General features: G+C 32.2%; 1 protein-coding gene across 2 annotated transcripts; it reads left to right on the top strand.

Moving 5' to 3' along the window:
- The first annotated feature begins 4250 nt into the window (after positions 1-4250).
- LOC125052635 (translation initiation factor IF-2, mitochondrial) lies at positions 4251-16509 on the top strand. Of its 2 annotated transcripts, none has more exons than XM_047653595.1 (15): positions 4251-4395; positions 4584-4719; positions 4910-5030; positions 5526-5689; positions 6349-6529; positions 7293-7469; positions 8321-8370; positions 8445-8659; positions 9519-9597; positions 10415-10540; positions 12200-12425; positions 13754-13875; positions 15052-15235; positions 15796-15936; positions 16288-16509. In XM_047653595.1, exons 3-15 carry the CDS (start codon positions 4988-4990, stop codon positions 16458-16460), a joined length of 1881 nt encoding a protein of 626 aa, XP_047509551.1. In that variant the 5' UTR covers positions 4251-4395; positions 4584-4719; positions 4910-4987; the 3' UTR covers positions 16461-16509. The 2 variants fall into 2 exon arrangements, with proteins under 2 accessions (XP_047509551.1, XP_047509543.1); XM_047653587.1 differs by having other exon boundaries at positions 4252-4507.
- The last annotated feature ends 1085 nt before the right edge of the window (positions 16510-17594 follow it).

Genomic DNA, 17594 nt, shown 5'->3' with positions numbered 1-17594 from the left:
GCAATTGTCTATGGAAAAATTTCAATCGCATCACCCACAGAGCATAGTTATATGATTACATATTTTTATAAAATAACCGCAGCCCAATTAGACCAAACTATTGGATACTCGTGATTATTAAAGGTTTATCGTAGGGTGTAGTTTGATATAGAAGAAATAAAATAAATAGAAAGGCTTTTTTCTTATATCTGCGCACAAAACATGGTTTGGTCTGTACGTTTTTTAACTTCAAGACTAAAGAATTAGTATGTATATACAAATGTTTAATCGATAACTGTATAAAAAAGTGATATAATACTGCTTTACCATTTGATTCACAATGCTTAGTAGTGTACTAGATATACATTTAGCATTTTGCAAATTAATTATCATTTTATATAACCTATCAATAATACTAATACTAAATGTGACGAGACTCCGAGTAGATAGATAAATCGTTGTAATTGAGACTTCAAATTATGTGATTCCACTCAATAAGATTTTCTTTTCCAAATTATTTTTTTGTGGAAATCAGATAACTTTTGAAATAGCTATTACTGAAATACCGAATAAGCCTCTGAATCTTATATGACTGACTGAATGACTCAACAGCGACATGGTTATCTGTGATAAAAACTGTTGAGGTAGCCTGGCCAACCATTTCATAAAGTGATCAATTCTACAAATGAGCAACGACCAATTACAGTAATTATATGTGCTTTAATACGAATTATTATTTAAATTTTAACCGACTACAAAAACACCAAAGAATTGATGGCGTCATCGAGTCATCACTCATCGTCATTCGTCACTCAACAATTTTTGTTCAAAATTATAAGATAACTCTGGGTATGTTCCGATATACACTGCGACCACTGTACAGAGTACCGTCAATTTAGTATACTGTGAAACCGTTTCTCTATAGCCAGCTATACTGGTTACAATTTAAAACGGAACGCAGTCCAGGGGGTCTAGCCAAGATGGCTTAACAGTAGTGTATGTAGAAAGTCGAAAACTAAATTTGTATGAAAATGACAGCTCGTGTCGACAGTCGGTAGCCTAGGCCCTAAAGGCGTGAGTCGGGATACAATAAGCGACGCCATGACAGTGCTACGAAAAGACACACATTAACGCTTACGGTATTCGGTAGCCAACGGCCAATTAATGTTTCGGCAGTGTAGAAAAAACGGCGTTTCTCCGCCATGTTTTAGCGTGATCTCAAAAGCTGCTGTTTGCAATAATTCAGTACAACTATTGCCATCTTTAATGACTACCGTTTTAAAAACATCTCATATTTTGGACGTTTTAACGAAATGGTTTTAATTTGTTATCTGTCTTTTTTTAACGATCTCGTGTAATTATAATAATTTAAACTAGAGTGAATATTTTTAAGTTAAGAGTTTTAGTTTTTCTATGAATCAATGCGAGCATAACATAATAGACACAGATAAATATAAAATTTCAAGAAAATCGGCAAATTAGTAGAGGTAAATCCTGTTTATATTGGATATCTTTTATTGATATTTACCTATATTGCATGTAAGTTTATAAAATTGTTCTTTAGTTTGAAAAATACATATACCATTTAATATTGCTTATATTATGTAATCACAAAGTAAAATGATTGTACATTTTATTTATATTTCAGATGAGAAAGCAGTCACTAATGAACATTATTAGAAGTTCTAAATATATTTTATTGTAATTATAATAGAAGCTAATGATATAATATTGATTTAAATTAATCAAATAAAGTGGATTTATACTTCTTGAACTTTGGAAATATATTAAATCTAGTGAGCAATACTAAGTAATGGTAAGCAGATATTTTCTTTAATTATTTACAAATGTTAATATACTAGAGAAGTTATTATAGTATTGTTAATGAATGAGAAGTTTGAATTCAAGTCCCTTGGGAGTTAATGACATTGTTTGGTTATTAAAAACTTTAATTGACAATAAGCAGCAAAGTGACAAATTAAGTAGGTATATTTTTAAGTTTAGAATTAAGTAAAGAGTTTTAATATTAAAGTTACCTATTGAACAAACCTTGGACTGATCTTACAGTTTAGTTTGTCAGTTTTCTATTTGATCAAAGTACTAACTAAAATATTTTATTTTCAGAAAAAGAGAAGCTAATAAGACAACTAAAAATATAAATAAAAACACAAATGGACAAGTTTTATTAAAGTCTTATCTTTTAATTAATTTAAGTGTTATATTATGTACCTGAAAATGAATTTGATAATGGGGAATGAAGCATTTTATGAATAATGTAAAAAATAAGACAAGTGGAGTATGAAATAATGCAGACTTCATTATGTTAAGGAAGATATGGTGCCTTATTTTAATAAAAATAACCATAACTGAATCATTTTTATTTTGCTACCTGTTTGTTTAATATTCCTAACTATTAGTAGGTACGGGTCATTCATATATGCATTATCTGTATATTCTTGTAAAATAAACTTATTAGTTTATTTTACAATATTTTGTGAACCACTTTAATGGCTTTTCCTACTAAAGAAGACATAGGTAAATTGCCAAAAATAAAACTGAGAAATACATAACATACAATGTTTATTCATTTCTTACTTAAACAGATTTTGCATTTACATATTAACTAGTAGCAAATCACTGATATAACCAAAAGTTAATTGACATAAATATTAACTTAAAATCAGCATCAAACTTAAATTTATATCTAAGATGTTGGAACATCAATATGGAATCAAAGGTTCATTAAGGGTTTTAATGTCATACCAGACTAAGTTTCTATTTTATAATTTTTATTAATCCCTCTTTTCATTTCATTGAGTACTTGCTGCTTTTCAATTCTCACTTTCTAAAAGTATAAATTTATTATAAACAATCAACCTTAATGACTCCAAATTAAACTGAAATTGTTTGTTGGACATAAACAGAGATAATTCCAACTACTAGCAAATCACTAATAAAATCTACACTTATATAAAAATCTGCTTTCAAATTGACATTAAAAATGTTCAAGCACAAACACCAAACCTAATTAAAGCTTAAATCAAACTCTAATTTCAGTGTTCACACTAGTCTACGTTTTTTTTCTATTGTTTTTTAATTCTTTGGACTTTATCAACTTCTAGTCAACCTTATTTTCACTCTTTATTTATCAATCCACAGTACTATTTCTATTGTTTCTTCTAACCGGTAACAAAATATATTGCTTCTTCATTTTGCAGATTAGTTGTGAGGTCAAATCCTAAAAATATCAAAGTATGAGTACTACTAATTATTATATATCACGATTATGCAATTTCAAAATATTGTATTTATTTGTAGCCTCAAATTTCCGACAAAACATGAAACAAACCATAATTAATTTAAACATGCAATTAAATTCATATATTCACTTTGCACCTTCCGTAAATTCCACTTAAATCGAAAATTGTTCCGACCTTGCTGACATTCTAATGTCCCTTTTGCAGCTTCCAATTGCTAATTTGCAATAATATTGTAAAGTTTTAACTTTTATTTGTTTATAAAAGTGACATTAGGAATACATTTAATCCAGAGACAATATGACGGAATAAGGTGCTACGAACAGCAGCTCGTATCTACGCTGTCGACTTTGCGGTAATGTATCGACATGCCTCTTGGCTACGAACGAAGCGTTTTCGACAGTACAATTACGCAAAAGCGGTAGTGTATGTAGAATACTTTTCGACACCAATATGGCTAGACCCCCAGTATACTAGTCAGCTTCGTTTTTCGACACAGTTTTCAAATGAGTGCATCAAAGTTTTTCAATTCAACAAGAAAAACTATTATTGGAGTATTATCGCATTAAAAAAATCTATATTAATATTAACTGTCAATTGAATTAATACTACAAAGAAAGTAAGTTAGAATTTTAAATGTTTGTTATTAAACTGTAAGTTATATCAGCCGTTAGGCATTCAAGTGGTTTTGATTGATCACGTGATCAAAGCACTGCGAGTACCTTACCTCGAAAACGCCAGTGCTCGCAGTAGAAGTATAGCGGGGATTTGTGACGTCATATATTTCCTAGGACGCTGCGGCTGTATACTGCAGTCCATAGCGGAACAAATTTTTGAACAGTGGGAGCACTATACAGTACTCGCAGTGTATATCGGAACATACCCTCTGTGAGCTGTTGTGTGACGTGCAGTCAGCAGTACAGACAATTGACATACTTTCTTCTTCTCAGACGTTACACTTACATTTAATATTAGTATTTCTAGTTAAATACTTAAATTTGACTTCATAATATTCATACATTGTATTATTATCTTTTTATAATACAAAAATAAATGAAAATTGTATAAAAACTATATATAAATATGTTATTACTATAATGGTTATTCAAATATTATATAAAGTAGAAATTGTATCGAGTTATGTGTAGAAAAAACAAAGGTTATATTCTTAATAAATTAATCTAATACTTATTATAAGATCATAAAGCATATGATTTGTTTTATTGTCTACATCTTGTAAACATAATGTATAGAAGGGCATTTTTAAAATTGTAAGTGTGTTATTACTTGCAATATACTGTTTATTATGGTTTTAAACTTAAAAAAATTTATTATTAATGCTTTTAGGTTACCCTCAAAATGTTCTAAGGAGGGACTTTTGTACTTTCCTAATTCATATAAGCCACCACAAATTGTACACAATGCACGAGCTTTATCCTTGTCTGTATCAAATCAAAAAAAACGGAAAAGTCCTGAAGAAAGGGTAAAATATATTTTCTCACTTACATTTTATCAGATCTTTCTACGATTCAATAATCGAGAAATAGTTTTGTTTTTGGTTACTGTAATGGTTCCCTAATAAAATATAATAATTAATGAAATCTCTGTGTTTGCAAACAATTTATTATCAATTTTTTATTAAAATATAATGCAAGCATTAATAACATACACAGGCAATAGAGAACCAAGGCAGAAGAGTTATAAGATATGCACCAAAAGCTGGAACTGAAGTTGTTGGAATATGGAGGAATATGACAGTTCAAGAAATAGCTAATGTGTTAAAAAAAGATATAGGTTAGTGCAGCAGGTTCCTCTGTCAAAAACCCTGAGTTAAAGTAAAATTTCAATATTTTTAAAGCAGTGTTAAGTTTACAAATTTACTATCTAGGAATATAGTATAATGTCCAGTCAATTTAGACATAAAAATAGTGGTCAAATAACAAAAATTCCCGGAAAGCCAAAAATTTAAGAAGAGCTGGGTAAACCCCTGTATAAATATATATATATAGAAAAAATAAAGTTTTAAAAATCCCTATCAATCCTATGTGTGCTACAAAAGTTATTCTGGGTCAATGGTCAAAATTTGAGTTTGGAAAGTTGTACTCACAATTATTTTAATTGTCATCATGCCATTTCAATTTTAGTCAGAGTTTTCCTGTCTAACACACCGTTTGGCATGATAGTTAGCCCCTAATTTCTTGAAGTTTATCAGTGGTTATTTAATTTATTTCGCTAACCTAATATTATATTTTACTTCATAACTTAACATTGAAAATGTGAAATTTTCAGATCATGTGTTTAAAGCATTGGAATTTGCCGATAAGGAGTCTGATATTGTTTATAAAAAAAATACTGTTATTCACAATCCTCAGATCATTAGAGACATTGTTAAAATATCTGGTTGTAGATTTAAAATTATTGCTAAACCAAAGGAAGAAGTGGAAGAAGAGGAGGTATGTTAAGTTTTAGATGCTTATAACTTATATTAGGTTCACAAAAATACAAAAACAGGTCAATCTTTAATAATGTAGAGCTAGGTGAAATAAAACTATGTATTGTCAGTAGTGCAGAGGCAAAAATTTTCTGCCAAAATGAGAAAATAATTATATTTTTTAATAATAATTCATTATTTACTCTATTTTATACACAACATTCTAAACAATAATAAACACTATATTTATAACCAGCATGTTTCAAAGCTGGATGATCTTTTTCTTATAAGTGTAATATTCAACACATTAGACATGTCGGCTTGTAGCTGAAAGCACAAACAATTTGTACCAAATATTTTATACTAGGTATGCTCCGTGGTCATACCTGCATCAACATACAAGCCATGCATTAATTGTACTTGACCATTGTTTTAAGTTATATTTAAACTGATATCTCATAAGATATTCATTAATAAAATCAAATGTACTTAGGAACAAAATTCTTCAAAATTAAATGCCTGTAAAGAATAAGGTGTGTTCGTTTAGATAGATATGTATAATGTATATACCATGTGCAAAATAAAACCTTATAAGTTAAATGCTTTTATTTTGGAACTAAAGCATCTTACTAATTTACGCATTATGCCAAAAAAAATCATGTAATTCTAAAAATATCCTAGAATAAAGACGCAGTTCCAGCACCTCCTGCCCCTTTAGAAGCCCTTCGACGGCGCCCCCCAGTTGTCTGTGTTATGGGGCACGTTGACCATGGTAAAACAACACTGTTAGACGCATTGCGGAATACATCTGTCGTTGAAACTGAATTTGGTGGTATTACTCAACATATTGGTGCCTTTGAAGGTGAGGAAATTAGTATATACAGTCAAAACCGTTTACGACGACATCGTTTAGATCATACCAGTTCTATTGACCAAAATCAAAGGTCCCGGCTCAATTCTAATGTATTAAATACTTAACAATGTCATCGGCTGTTACGGCTATCGGTTTTTACGACCAAATAGCAATAGTCCCATCGATGTCGTTACAACGGATTTTGACTGTACATGTATATTGTCGTATATGTATATCTTTTATTTAATGTGACTTTGTAATCGTCAAAACACGTGAAAAGGCGTCATTAGACAAAATAATTCCTTTTTTCATCACGTAATAAAAATTTCACTTTAACTGTTTTATAATAATTAGTGTTGCCCAAATGCAAGACCAAGACAATTTTAACTATTTAAAAAACTGGTGTAAGTTAAAATCTGTTAAAACAATTAACTGTTGAAATCGAGCTTTCGTCAACTGTCATTTTCATACAAAGGTCTATCCACAGACAATGATCCAACCTCCCATGGATAGCTTGTGTCGACAGATGGCTATTACAATCCGTCGACTGGTTATTGGCACACTTTTACAACATTTGGTTTAGGATTACTATCTCAGGTGGTGCATTATGGATTGCGATAGGTTATTGGGTTCGGGCGTTAACAACGCCCAAATCTGTTTGTCTTAACTGCAAGACGCAAGAATCTTGCAGGTTTCAGTCTTGGTCTTGCTACAATAAGGCGGCGGCGATTTTGGGCAACACTAAATTAATAATTATCATCCATAATTTCAGTACACCTACAATCGGGCGATAAAGTAACGTTCTTAGACACGCCTGGTCACGCGGCGTTTAGTGCGATGCGGTCACGCGGGGCACACGCCACTGACATAGTAGTACTGGTTGTAGCAGCTGATGATGGAGTCATGGAACAAACTGTCCAATCCATACGGATGGCTAGAGAAGCTAACGGTAATATATTTATGAAAACATTTCGTGCGTAGCATTTATGCGAACGAAACAAAAAAAAAAGGGTGCGTGTACTTATGTACGGGCGTAAGAAGTTATACTTCTTTGGCATTATTAAAAATAGTTTTTGATTGCATGCAAATAATGAATTACAATTAAATAATCAAAGACTGGAAAAGGAGTCATTATAGTCAATAAAGTTCAGTTTACATTTCATAAATTAAATAAATAAATATTTATTATTATTCTTTTACATTAAGTTTAACATAAATTCTATTATTATTCGAATGTTGTTTTTAAATATGTCCAATGCCGTAGTATCTTCCGTGGGCAACTTCATTCTGTTAATTTTGTGTCACGGTGCGCGCGCATCGTAAAATTTCACTCTCATCAATTTTTCATAACGCGCCTAAAGAAGTATAACTTCAAAAAATATATACTTTTAACTATATTTTCTCCTCATGCTGAATTCATATAAAAAGCCAGCAATGATAGCAGAGTGCATTTTTTTCAAGCCAATAATATATTAATTTACGTACCACTACCTGGTGTTGCAGTTGTCCATGGGCGGTGAACACTTAACTTTACGTGACCCACCTGCTCTTTGCCTCCTATTCTATAAAAAAAAATTCAGAAGCAGTGCTCAAAAGAATCTCATAGCTTTTCTCTAAAATTCAATTCTATTGTCTATATTGGACTGTGAACCATATACTGTTGAAATATGGGTACAGTAATTTCATTGTAACACAACAACAGCATACAAATGTATATCTGTCTTTCCAGACTTTGCTTTTGTGATTAAGAAGCGTAGTAAAGAGAATCAGCATTTCTTCCAAAACAGATTACTTTTTCAGTTCCAATTTTGGTGGCGATAAATAAAGTGGACAAGCCAGGTGTAGACATTGTAGGTATGCTCTTTTCATTTATTTGTATATTTTTCATAGTCAACTTAGATATACTTAGCTTACTTTATTCTAGGAACGCACAATGAAATCCCTAGCGCAGTACGGTGTAGTTTGCGAAGCGTTAGGAGGTGACGTTCAGTCCATTGCTGTGTCAGCATTGAAAAGGCTGAATTTAGACTCCCTGGTCGAAGCTCTCATTGTTCAAGCTCAGATGATGGAACTTAAGGCTGACCCAGGGGGATATGTGGAAGGGGTGGTGATAGAAAGCCAAGTGGATGCGAAAGTTGGGTGAGTTTTTATTCTCACAGACTATGAAAAGATATTTAATGTTTAGTAGTCTCTATCTAATATATAAAATTCTCGTGTCACGGTGTTTGTGGTTAAACTCCTCCGAAACGGCTCGACCGATTCTCATGAACTTTGTGTGCACATTGGGTATGTCTGAGAATCGGACAACATCTATTTTTCATCCCCCTAAATGTTAAGGGTAGTCCACCCCTAAATATTTTTTTCATTTTTTATTTTTTTTATTATATATGATATTATACATGGCAAAACGACCTTTGCCCGGTCAGCTAGTCTTTATATATAATTATGACTACTATCATTGAACTAAAATAGCTTCATTAAAATACATATCATCCCCCAACTTTCATATTATACCAACAAAGTATTATCATGTTTTAACATCCTATTACTGTATTATAATAATCTTTATATAATATATGTATATTGTATAATTAGTATTTTCGTCTCACGTATTCATAACCAAATCGCTTGACCGATTTTTATGAAATTTTTTGTGCATATTCTGTTGAATCTAGAATATGTCTTAACCTTATTTTTATACACCTTAATTGATAACCCGAAAATCATACCCTAACATTTTTTAATGGTTTGCTATTAAAGTTTTTATTTATAAATTGTAATTTTTTCTGCTACCACTATCTCCCATAATCTTTATAGAGTACAACGTTTACTGTTTTTCCTCTTTATGTTTAATTTTGTTTATTCTTTCGAATACCTACATATATAAAAAAAAATCTTTAAATAACAATTGTTCTATTCGTATCGCTCATATGTTATTGTGGAAATATATGTGATAGAAAATTCTTTAACTAATTAATTACAATACTTTTCATTTCAGAAAACAAGCAACAGTACTAGTGCAGCGCGGTACACTGCGTCAAGGGTGTATCGTGGTTGCTGGTACTGGATGGGGGAAAGTAAGTTTATAAATTATATTTATTCTGTCAATTCAAAATGACATTTTTTAATGAAATGAAATGAATGAAATGAAAATACGTTTATTCAATTTAGATGCTTCTTAGAGCATGCTTATGAATGTCAACAACGTTTACAAAATTCACGAAAGAGCAGGACTACGCCATCCGTTCGCAAAACTACCAGGAGGCCTTGTTCTGAGAAGAACGGGCATATAGTAATACTTATTTTTTCAAAACGTACCTTAAACTAATATAATAATCTATATATATAAAAGAAAGTCGTGTTTGTTACAACACTTATAACTCGAGAACGGCTGGACCGATTACCATGGTTTTTGATTTGTTGGATTTAATCGGATAAGTATTAAAATATCGGATAAGTTATAGAATAACAATAAATTAATTAATTAATTTTACGAATGCAAAAACCATATGGTGCCATCTGTTGACAAAACTACGCATCATTTTACGTCGAATTCGTGTCAGTTCAAGAAATTCCGATCTTGAGGTGAATGAGGAGATGCATAACCATGCTTTGATCCTGATCAAAAGATGTTGGATATCAGAAAGTGCTTAACATGCAGTATCGCCATATTGACGCTAGAGAGAAGATGCCTAATGTGTAAAACTGCCATCCTTCTTTCGCAATGGCAAGCAATAAAACATTTCTGTATTTGCAAAAAAGTTGTATTAATGTAATACTTAACATTAATGAAATCCTAAAATAAGTTAAATTAAAGTAACAACGATATTATAAGGTTGTAGGGCGGAACGAAGTTAGTCAGGTCAGCTAGTTATATATATAATTAACTTTCAGGTCCGAATACTTAAAAATGCAGAAGGTGGTTCAGTTACTGAAGCTCCACCCTCGACTCCTGTAGTAGTGTTGGGCTGGAGGGAACTTCCTGCTGCTGGCGATGTGGTACTAGAAGTACCATCAGAGGTGTGTTTTAGACGTAAGACATTTAGGATGATAAGGACTTGTAAACTTTGGTATAAAATTGAAAAATTAAACACATGCTGAGAACCATAGATAACAAAATACACTATGAATGAATTTTTTTTTATTTCACAAAAAAAAGCTAATAGTAACAATGTTATCTTATATACAAAATTCTCGTGTCACAATCTTAGTTACCATACTGCTCCGAAACGGCTTGACCGATTTTTATCAAATTTTATATGCATATTCAGTAGGTCTGAGAATCGGCTACTATCTATTTTTCATACCCCTAACATTTTATTTTTTTGGCCGGTTTTTTTGTTTTTATTTTTTTATGATACAGCATACAAAAATACATACCACCCCTAATTTTCACCCCTCTACGATCAACCCCAATTTTTTATTATTGTAGATAGCTATTTTTATTGAACAAAAAATTTTTTTCCTAGAAATAATATACATGGCAAAACAAACGTTTGACGAGTCAGCTAGTAGATATATAACATACTAATAACATATTACTTGTTTCATTATTTATTGTCGTAATAACATTACTCCGATGCGGTAACTATATATATTTACATCACATACATAACAATACATACACAGAAAAAAAACTAATACAATTACCATTAAAATATTTACAAAAAGACTAACTACTGACTAACTTTATTACAGTACAAGGAACTGACATGATACAAAACTTTTGTCAGTTCACTCAACGGACAATTAAAAACCTTTGTTAATCTAAGCCGTTGGTTAATTATTTCCATACATTGTATTATATAAATGCCTTTCTTGAGAGGTTAAAGGCCGATTTACATTATCTTAGTGTTTAGGAGAGTGCTTTAGTACAACTTGAAAGGCAAGTTCTTTAGCGTAGCGTTTACATGTTTCAACTAAAGTACTATCCTAAAGCACTCTCCTAAACACTAAGATAATGTAAATCGGCCTTAATTTTCGCTGTGGGTACGAATAGTAACGTTTGTAGCCCAGAGAACTTATTATGAATAAAGTTTGATACCTGAGCGGGTAAAATAGGTACAAACCGTACATTCTGCATGAGTCGAGTATATTGTAGTAAATTATACACGCTTAATTTTTGACATGTACATCCTTGCGGTTTTAAACAAACTAAAAAATCATAGAGGTATACCAAAAAGTTTATTATATAGGATAAAAATGAAACTCTTTAACGGATTTAAAAACTAAATCAAAGACAATATTTTGTAAGGGGCCGTTCATAAAATACGTCACACTAAAATCTGCTTTTTTTGACCCCCCCCCCCCTATTGTCACACTTTCTGTGACCCCCCCCCCCCCCAAGAAATATTTCGGCACAAAAACTAAAGACCCCCCCACCCCTGCTGAGTGTGATAAATTCTAAATAATAGTACACAAATTCTGAAAATTAAAAATATTTATTTAGTTATAATAAAATATAAATTAATTAATAAATATCTTTCATAACGAATATATAAATAATATTTCTATTATTCAGAAGTCCAAGGATTTTTCTAATAATGATAAACGGCGAACGTCACGTTGCCGTATACCCCCCGTCGCCCCTTGTCACATCTTGCCAGCCAGACCCCTCCCCTCCCCTTGTATGCGAACGTATTTTATGAACGGCCCCTAATAGAATTCTGATTGTTACAGAAAAGAGCCAACGAAGTAATGCGCTGGCGTCACAACCAATTTATGAAGGAGAAACAACAATCTGATCTCGAAGTGATCACGGCTAAGGCGGCGGAACATAATATTTTGTACCGGGAACAATTGATGAAACGACGCGCAATGGGACGGTTCCGCGTACGCGCCTCCGGGCCGAGGGACAAGATGATTCAAGAGGATGGCCATCCAACCCTCAGTGTACTTGTTAAAGGTATACTACGATAATGTTATTAAAAAAAAAGTATGTGCGTGTAACCTTTACGCGCGATTGAAGTAAAACTTCTTTGGCGTTGATGGCATATATCACTGAAATGATTAAATATTAACTTTAATAATGAATATTATAATTTAATTATATTTATTATTCATGTGCTTTACAAAGATTATTCAAAGACGAAGGTTAGATCAGCACATGTCAATGTAACCTTGTTATTGAATATTATAGAATGTCGCAATCGTCAGAAAATTTATTATTAATTTACTCATTTTAAAAGTAATAAATCAATAAGTATATTTAGGTAGAGATTTTCAAAAAACTTTGCAATTTAAAATATTTACGAAAAATTTGGAAATAAATAATCCTGATTGATTATGATATTTGCCACTAGCTGGCGTATAAGTCAAGAAGCGTGGAGTATATGACAATTTACATATACTTACGACCAATCCGAATTATTATTTTTAAATACCGGAACTACACAGACTAACTAACTACACAAGTAAGCGTTACTTCCGTCAGAAAAAAAATCTGAGTTACTCCCTAGTCGCGCCTAAAGAAGTTTTACTTCAAAAAAATCAGTGGCGCTACAACCTCTAGGTTTTGGTCTCAGATTTCTGAATCTGTTTCATGATCATTTTTAAATCTAATAGCCAAGTAGGTACCTCCAGTGCCTGACACACGCCGTCGACTTTTTGGGTCTAAGACATGTCGGTTTCCTCACGATGTTTTCTTTCACCGTTCGAGCAAATGTTAAATGCGCACATAGATAGAAAGTCCATTGGTGCACAGCCGGGGATCGAATCTATGATCTCAAAGATGAGAGTCGCACGCTGAAGCCACTAGGCCAACAATGCTCTACGACGGTGTTATTAGATAAAAAAAAATTTAACCTGCGCTTTTCTACTTCTACGTTTTTTTTTAATTATAAAAGTTCATTACAGAAGTCTCCCACGAATAATCTGACCAAATTAAAAAAAAACGACGTAGAAATAGAAAAGTTACCTGCATTTTTATTTTATTATAACTAAAATATTGCTGATATTTGTTAGTTTAACACTTTATTTATTATCCACAAATTAAAAAAATGATAATGTTTAAATTAAAATATAGCCATAACAGCTTTGAGATTTTCAGAGTACTCAATTACACGATGTATATGTACCATACCATACTATTGGCCATAGGCCTCCTCTCTTACGCGAGAGGAATGGTCTGTAGCCTCCACGCTAGCCCAATGTGTATTGGAGACTTCACATTCATCCATAGAACATAATATCTCTTGGCTTTTTGCCACCCTATTGTTACGCCACTGATTGCAGGTGACGTGGATGGTTCAGTTGAAGCGATTCTCAACATTTTGGAGACTTACGACGAGCATCATACTGTGAGGCTGGATCTAGTACACTTTGGGGTCGGCCAGTTGACTCCTAATGACCTTGAGGTATGCTTTCGAATATTAGCGGATTTTAGATTTTAAAAATCTAGAATAATGTCAGTAATTCGAAAATATTGTCATTGGTTCTTATATATTTATGCGTGCGGTTATTTTGTGTAAACCAAGGAATAACAAGGTACTTATATATATAATAAAACAAATCAAGGCAAATTGTTATGTTGGGTGTTGAAATTCGCTCTGATAGGAGTGAACTTAAATTTATTGTATTACTTTCATAAAATCATAAATTAAGTTCAGCTAATCTGTAACACGACATTTATTTACTGTCCTGGTCAGCTAGTACTACTATATGATATTGAATAGACCACTTCTGGTTCTGGTACATGTTGATATTTGAAACATTTATAAATTAATTGAAACATTAAAAGTTTGTCTGACACTACTGCATTAGTTTACAGTGACACATAGTTGTTTATCATTGATATATAAAAAACCCAAGATGCACAGTCTCGAATAAAAGTAACGCTCGAAAGTGTCCCGAAACACTATTTCTGTCATTTTCTATAACAGTATGTCTATAACAGTATATGTTACAAGCATATATTATTGCAAAATCAACCTTACGCGAATTTCTTAAAGTTGTTATTACAACGCAGTGTATACGTACTTAAAGCAATAAAATTTTACGACCGACCGTGGTCGGTAGGACAAGGTATTGAGTGGAGTCGAACATTACTTTTTTATTTACAACTACATATTAAACATAATTTTAAATTTATCCGACTTTTCGGGTGCTTTACAGCGTCCGTGGTCACGGTGACTAAAGACAAAAGGTGTTGGATGTTAAATAGTTGGAAATTTATAATAATACATAACTTTATCCGGTTAAAAAGGTTTTTCTTTAAATTAAAAAATAATTTGTTAGTAAATATATTTGTCAAAAACTACACACAAAAAAGTTCAAAAGTACATAAATTTATTTATAAAAAAAAAACACAAATAAATAACATCGACTCCACGTATTAGACGCGAGACTATTTGAAATGAGTGCACAATTTAGAATGTTGCGCTCATTTTTTGAGGACGTTTTTTAGACGTTGATTGTGCATCTTGGGTTTTTTATATATCAATGTTGTTTATGTATTTATCAATGTGACATGTATTTTAACGTATGTTTAAAGTAATTATAAAACAATCTTAGTCATTGCTTGGTATTTTTAGATAGCAGAAGCATTTAATGCAGTCATATTCGCATTCAACGTGGATATACCTCCCGCTCTAGCCGTAGAGGCAAAGCAGAACAATGTAGAAGTGAAAAGGCACAACGTTATTTACAAATTGGTGGATGAGGTGAAGCAGCTCATCAATCAGAAGATTCCCACCACACAGCAGGAGGAGCTTCTTGGTAGGTTTTTAATTTTTTAGGACATCTATGTTTCTCTGTCTCAATCACCTTCAGAAATTTGTCTTCAAACAAAAAAGTATGAAATAGTATTGTCTTTTATTGACATAACTTTTAGACATAGAAAAACACTTTTTTAACGGATTTGAAGTTATGTTTTATTTATTTATTTACACTTCGTTGCAATAAAAATAAAAGAAACACAAATAACACAATACATACATAAAACTTTTAAGGGATGCAACGGGCGGCCTTATCTCTAATAAGCGATCTCTTCCAGGCAACCCTAAATGTCAAAAAGTATCACAGCTGTAGAAAAAGTTGTGTTATCTGTATTTATTTCCCCGGAGTTGCTATCGACTAGGAGTTAGTAGGTAGGTAGTGTTACTTTTTGACATTCAACACCTTTTATCTTCAGTCACCGTGACCACGCACGCTGTAAAGCACGCGAAAACGTCAGTTAAATTTAAAATTATGTAAAATAATTGTAAATTTATAATAAAACATAACTTCAAATCCCTTAAAATGTGTTTTTCTAAGTATAAAATATATATTTTTCTTAGGTGAGGCAAAAGTTTTGCAACAGTTCCTAGTTTCGGAAGGCAAGAAGAAAGTGCCGGTGGCTGGATGTCGTTGTACCAAAGGAACGCTTTTGAGACAGGCGTTGTATAAAGTGATACGGAATGATCAAGTCGTGTTTGAAGGTGAGTAAACTTCTTACCACAAAAAAAATTATTACGTGAAGAAATAGGAAAGGCAAATAAAATTTATCTGCTTCCGAGCTTACTACAAAAGTAAAATTTTTTGTTTATTTTAAGAAGTTGATAAAAGTTGTACACATAATTAACCTTTGATTATTTCTGATTTGATATCAGATTGTTGCTTGAGAGTATTTCTTGTTTTAAATAAAATTGACTTTCTTATTAATTAAAAACTGTCTACACGTATCTGAGCATATTTAGTTGCTTTTTTTAATTTTACAATAATTATAAATAATTGACGTCATTCGCGTGGACTGTGAAGATTACCTTTTTAATAACTTAAAATATTTGCAGGTAAATTAGCCTCAATGAAGCATTTAAGAGACGAAGTAACATCAATAAAGAATGACACAGAATGCGGGATCCGGTTCGATGATACGAGCTTTGACGTACAGCCCGGAGATATCGTAGTGTGCTATAAACTCGTAGATGTCACTCACACAACGGAATGGGATCCTGGATTTTAGCGAGTGTTAGTTCTATTAAACATTTATTAGATTAAAGCGTTGTTTTGAATTCTAAACCTTTTCATTCATATAAACACAAAAACATCCTCCTGGTTTCGGCATTTTATTATCTGTGGTTTCACCATATATTAAATGCCAATTGCGTATAATTACTGGCCGTTTACGTAGCTAAATCTGTTGTCCTCAATATTCCCGGTCGCTGCGAAATCCTCAACCAACAATCTAATTACCAGTAAAACTTTTGGAACGAAGTTCCTTACGGCAGGCTTGGAGGATATAGGGATTTTGCTGCGCGACCGAACTGAAAAAAATGTGATAGTAAAACCGTATGAAAAAGTCCGTGGAATAAAACCGTTAAATGAGACGCGCGCACTGCGCAGGCGCGACAGTCGTATACACAAGCGAGTATTGACTATTGCGCAATATTTTTTAGTCTGTGTTTTGTCGGCAAGGAGGACCACTCGTGCACGCTTCCCAAAAATGGCAGAAAAAGATAATACGAAAGTTAAGGAAAGAGAGTTTATAGTTCTTTAGCCGTTGAAGAGGTGGTATTTCTTCCCTCATGTTTGTATTTTTTTTCTCAAGTCTTTTAAGAGATTTGCAAATTGTGTCCCACGACAGCACATCTTTTTTTTTAAAATTTAATATCTCGTCTGTCCTTCTGACTACACTAATAAGGGGAAAGGTAAAAGGTTAAAACTCATAAATAAAGAGAATCGTCTATTTATTTTATCATAAACTCGATAGGCTCAAAATTCGTGTCTCACTAGTTTAAAAACTTCAATAAATTAACAAGTCAAGCGTGAACAAACTCCTTCAACGCCTCATACAAATAACAATCATTTGTTTTTAAAAACATTCGGCTTCTCATTTTGGATCCTGTGAATATTATTATCACAAGAAACATGAAACAAATTTATATACATTAAATAGTATTGACATCTTCCTTCACAAAAACTTAAGATTATAATAAATTATTATGTAGATATAGTTACATGGTACTATTATTATTTTTGTTAACACATGCCCCTAATCCATAAACTCAGTGGAAGATGCAATGCTAGTTTAACGTAAATTTCCATTAATTTGTTTGATGTTCATATGTAATGCCATAAGCAACATTCATGAGAGATC

This window comes from Pieris napi, chromosome 1, assembly GCF_905475465.1.
Source record: "Pieris napi chromosome 1, ilPieNapi1.2, whole genome shotgun sequence".
Taxonomy (NCBI): Eukaryota; Metazoa; Arthropoda; class Insecta; order Lepidoptera; family Pieridae; genus Pieris; species Pieris napi.
The sequence above is the reverse complement of the archived record's forward strand: the minus strand, read 5'-3'. Positions and strand labels throughout refer to the sequence as shown.

What these genes read in the sequence shown, in the direction of transcription:
- LOC125052635 (XM_047653587.1), top strand. Translation starts at nt 4,482, where the DNA reads ATGTATAGAAGGGCATTTTTAAAATT. An exon ending in TGTGTTAAAAAAAGATATAG is followed by an intron (nt 5,031 to 5,525) that starts GTTAGTGCAGCA and finishes TGAAATTTTCAG; the next exon opens with ATCATGTGTTTAAAGCATTG. An exon ending in ACAAGCCAGGTGTAGACATT is followed by an intron (nt 8,371 to 8,444) that starts GTAGGTATGCTC and finishes ACTTTATTCTAG; the next exon opens with GAACGCACAATGAAATCCCT.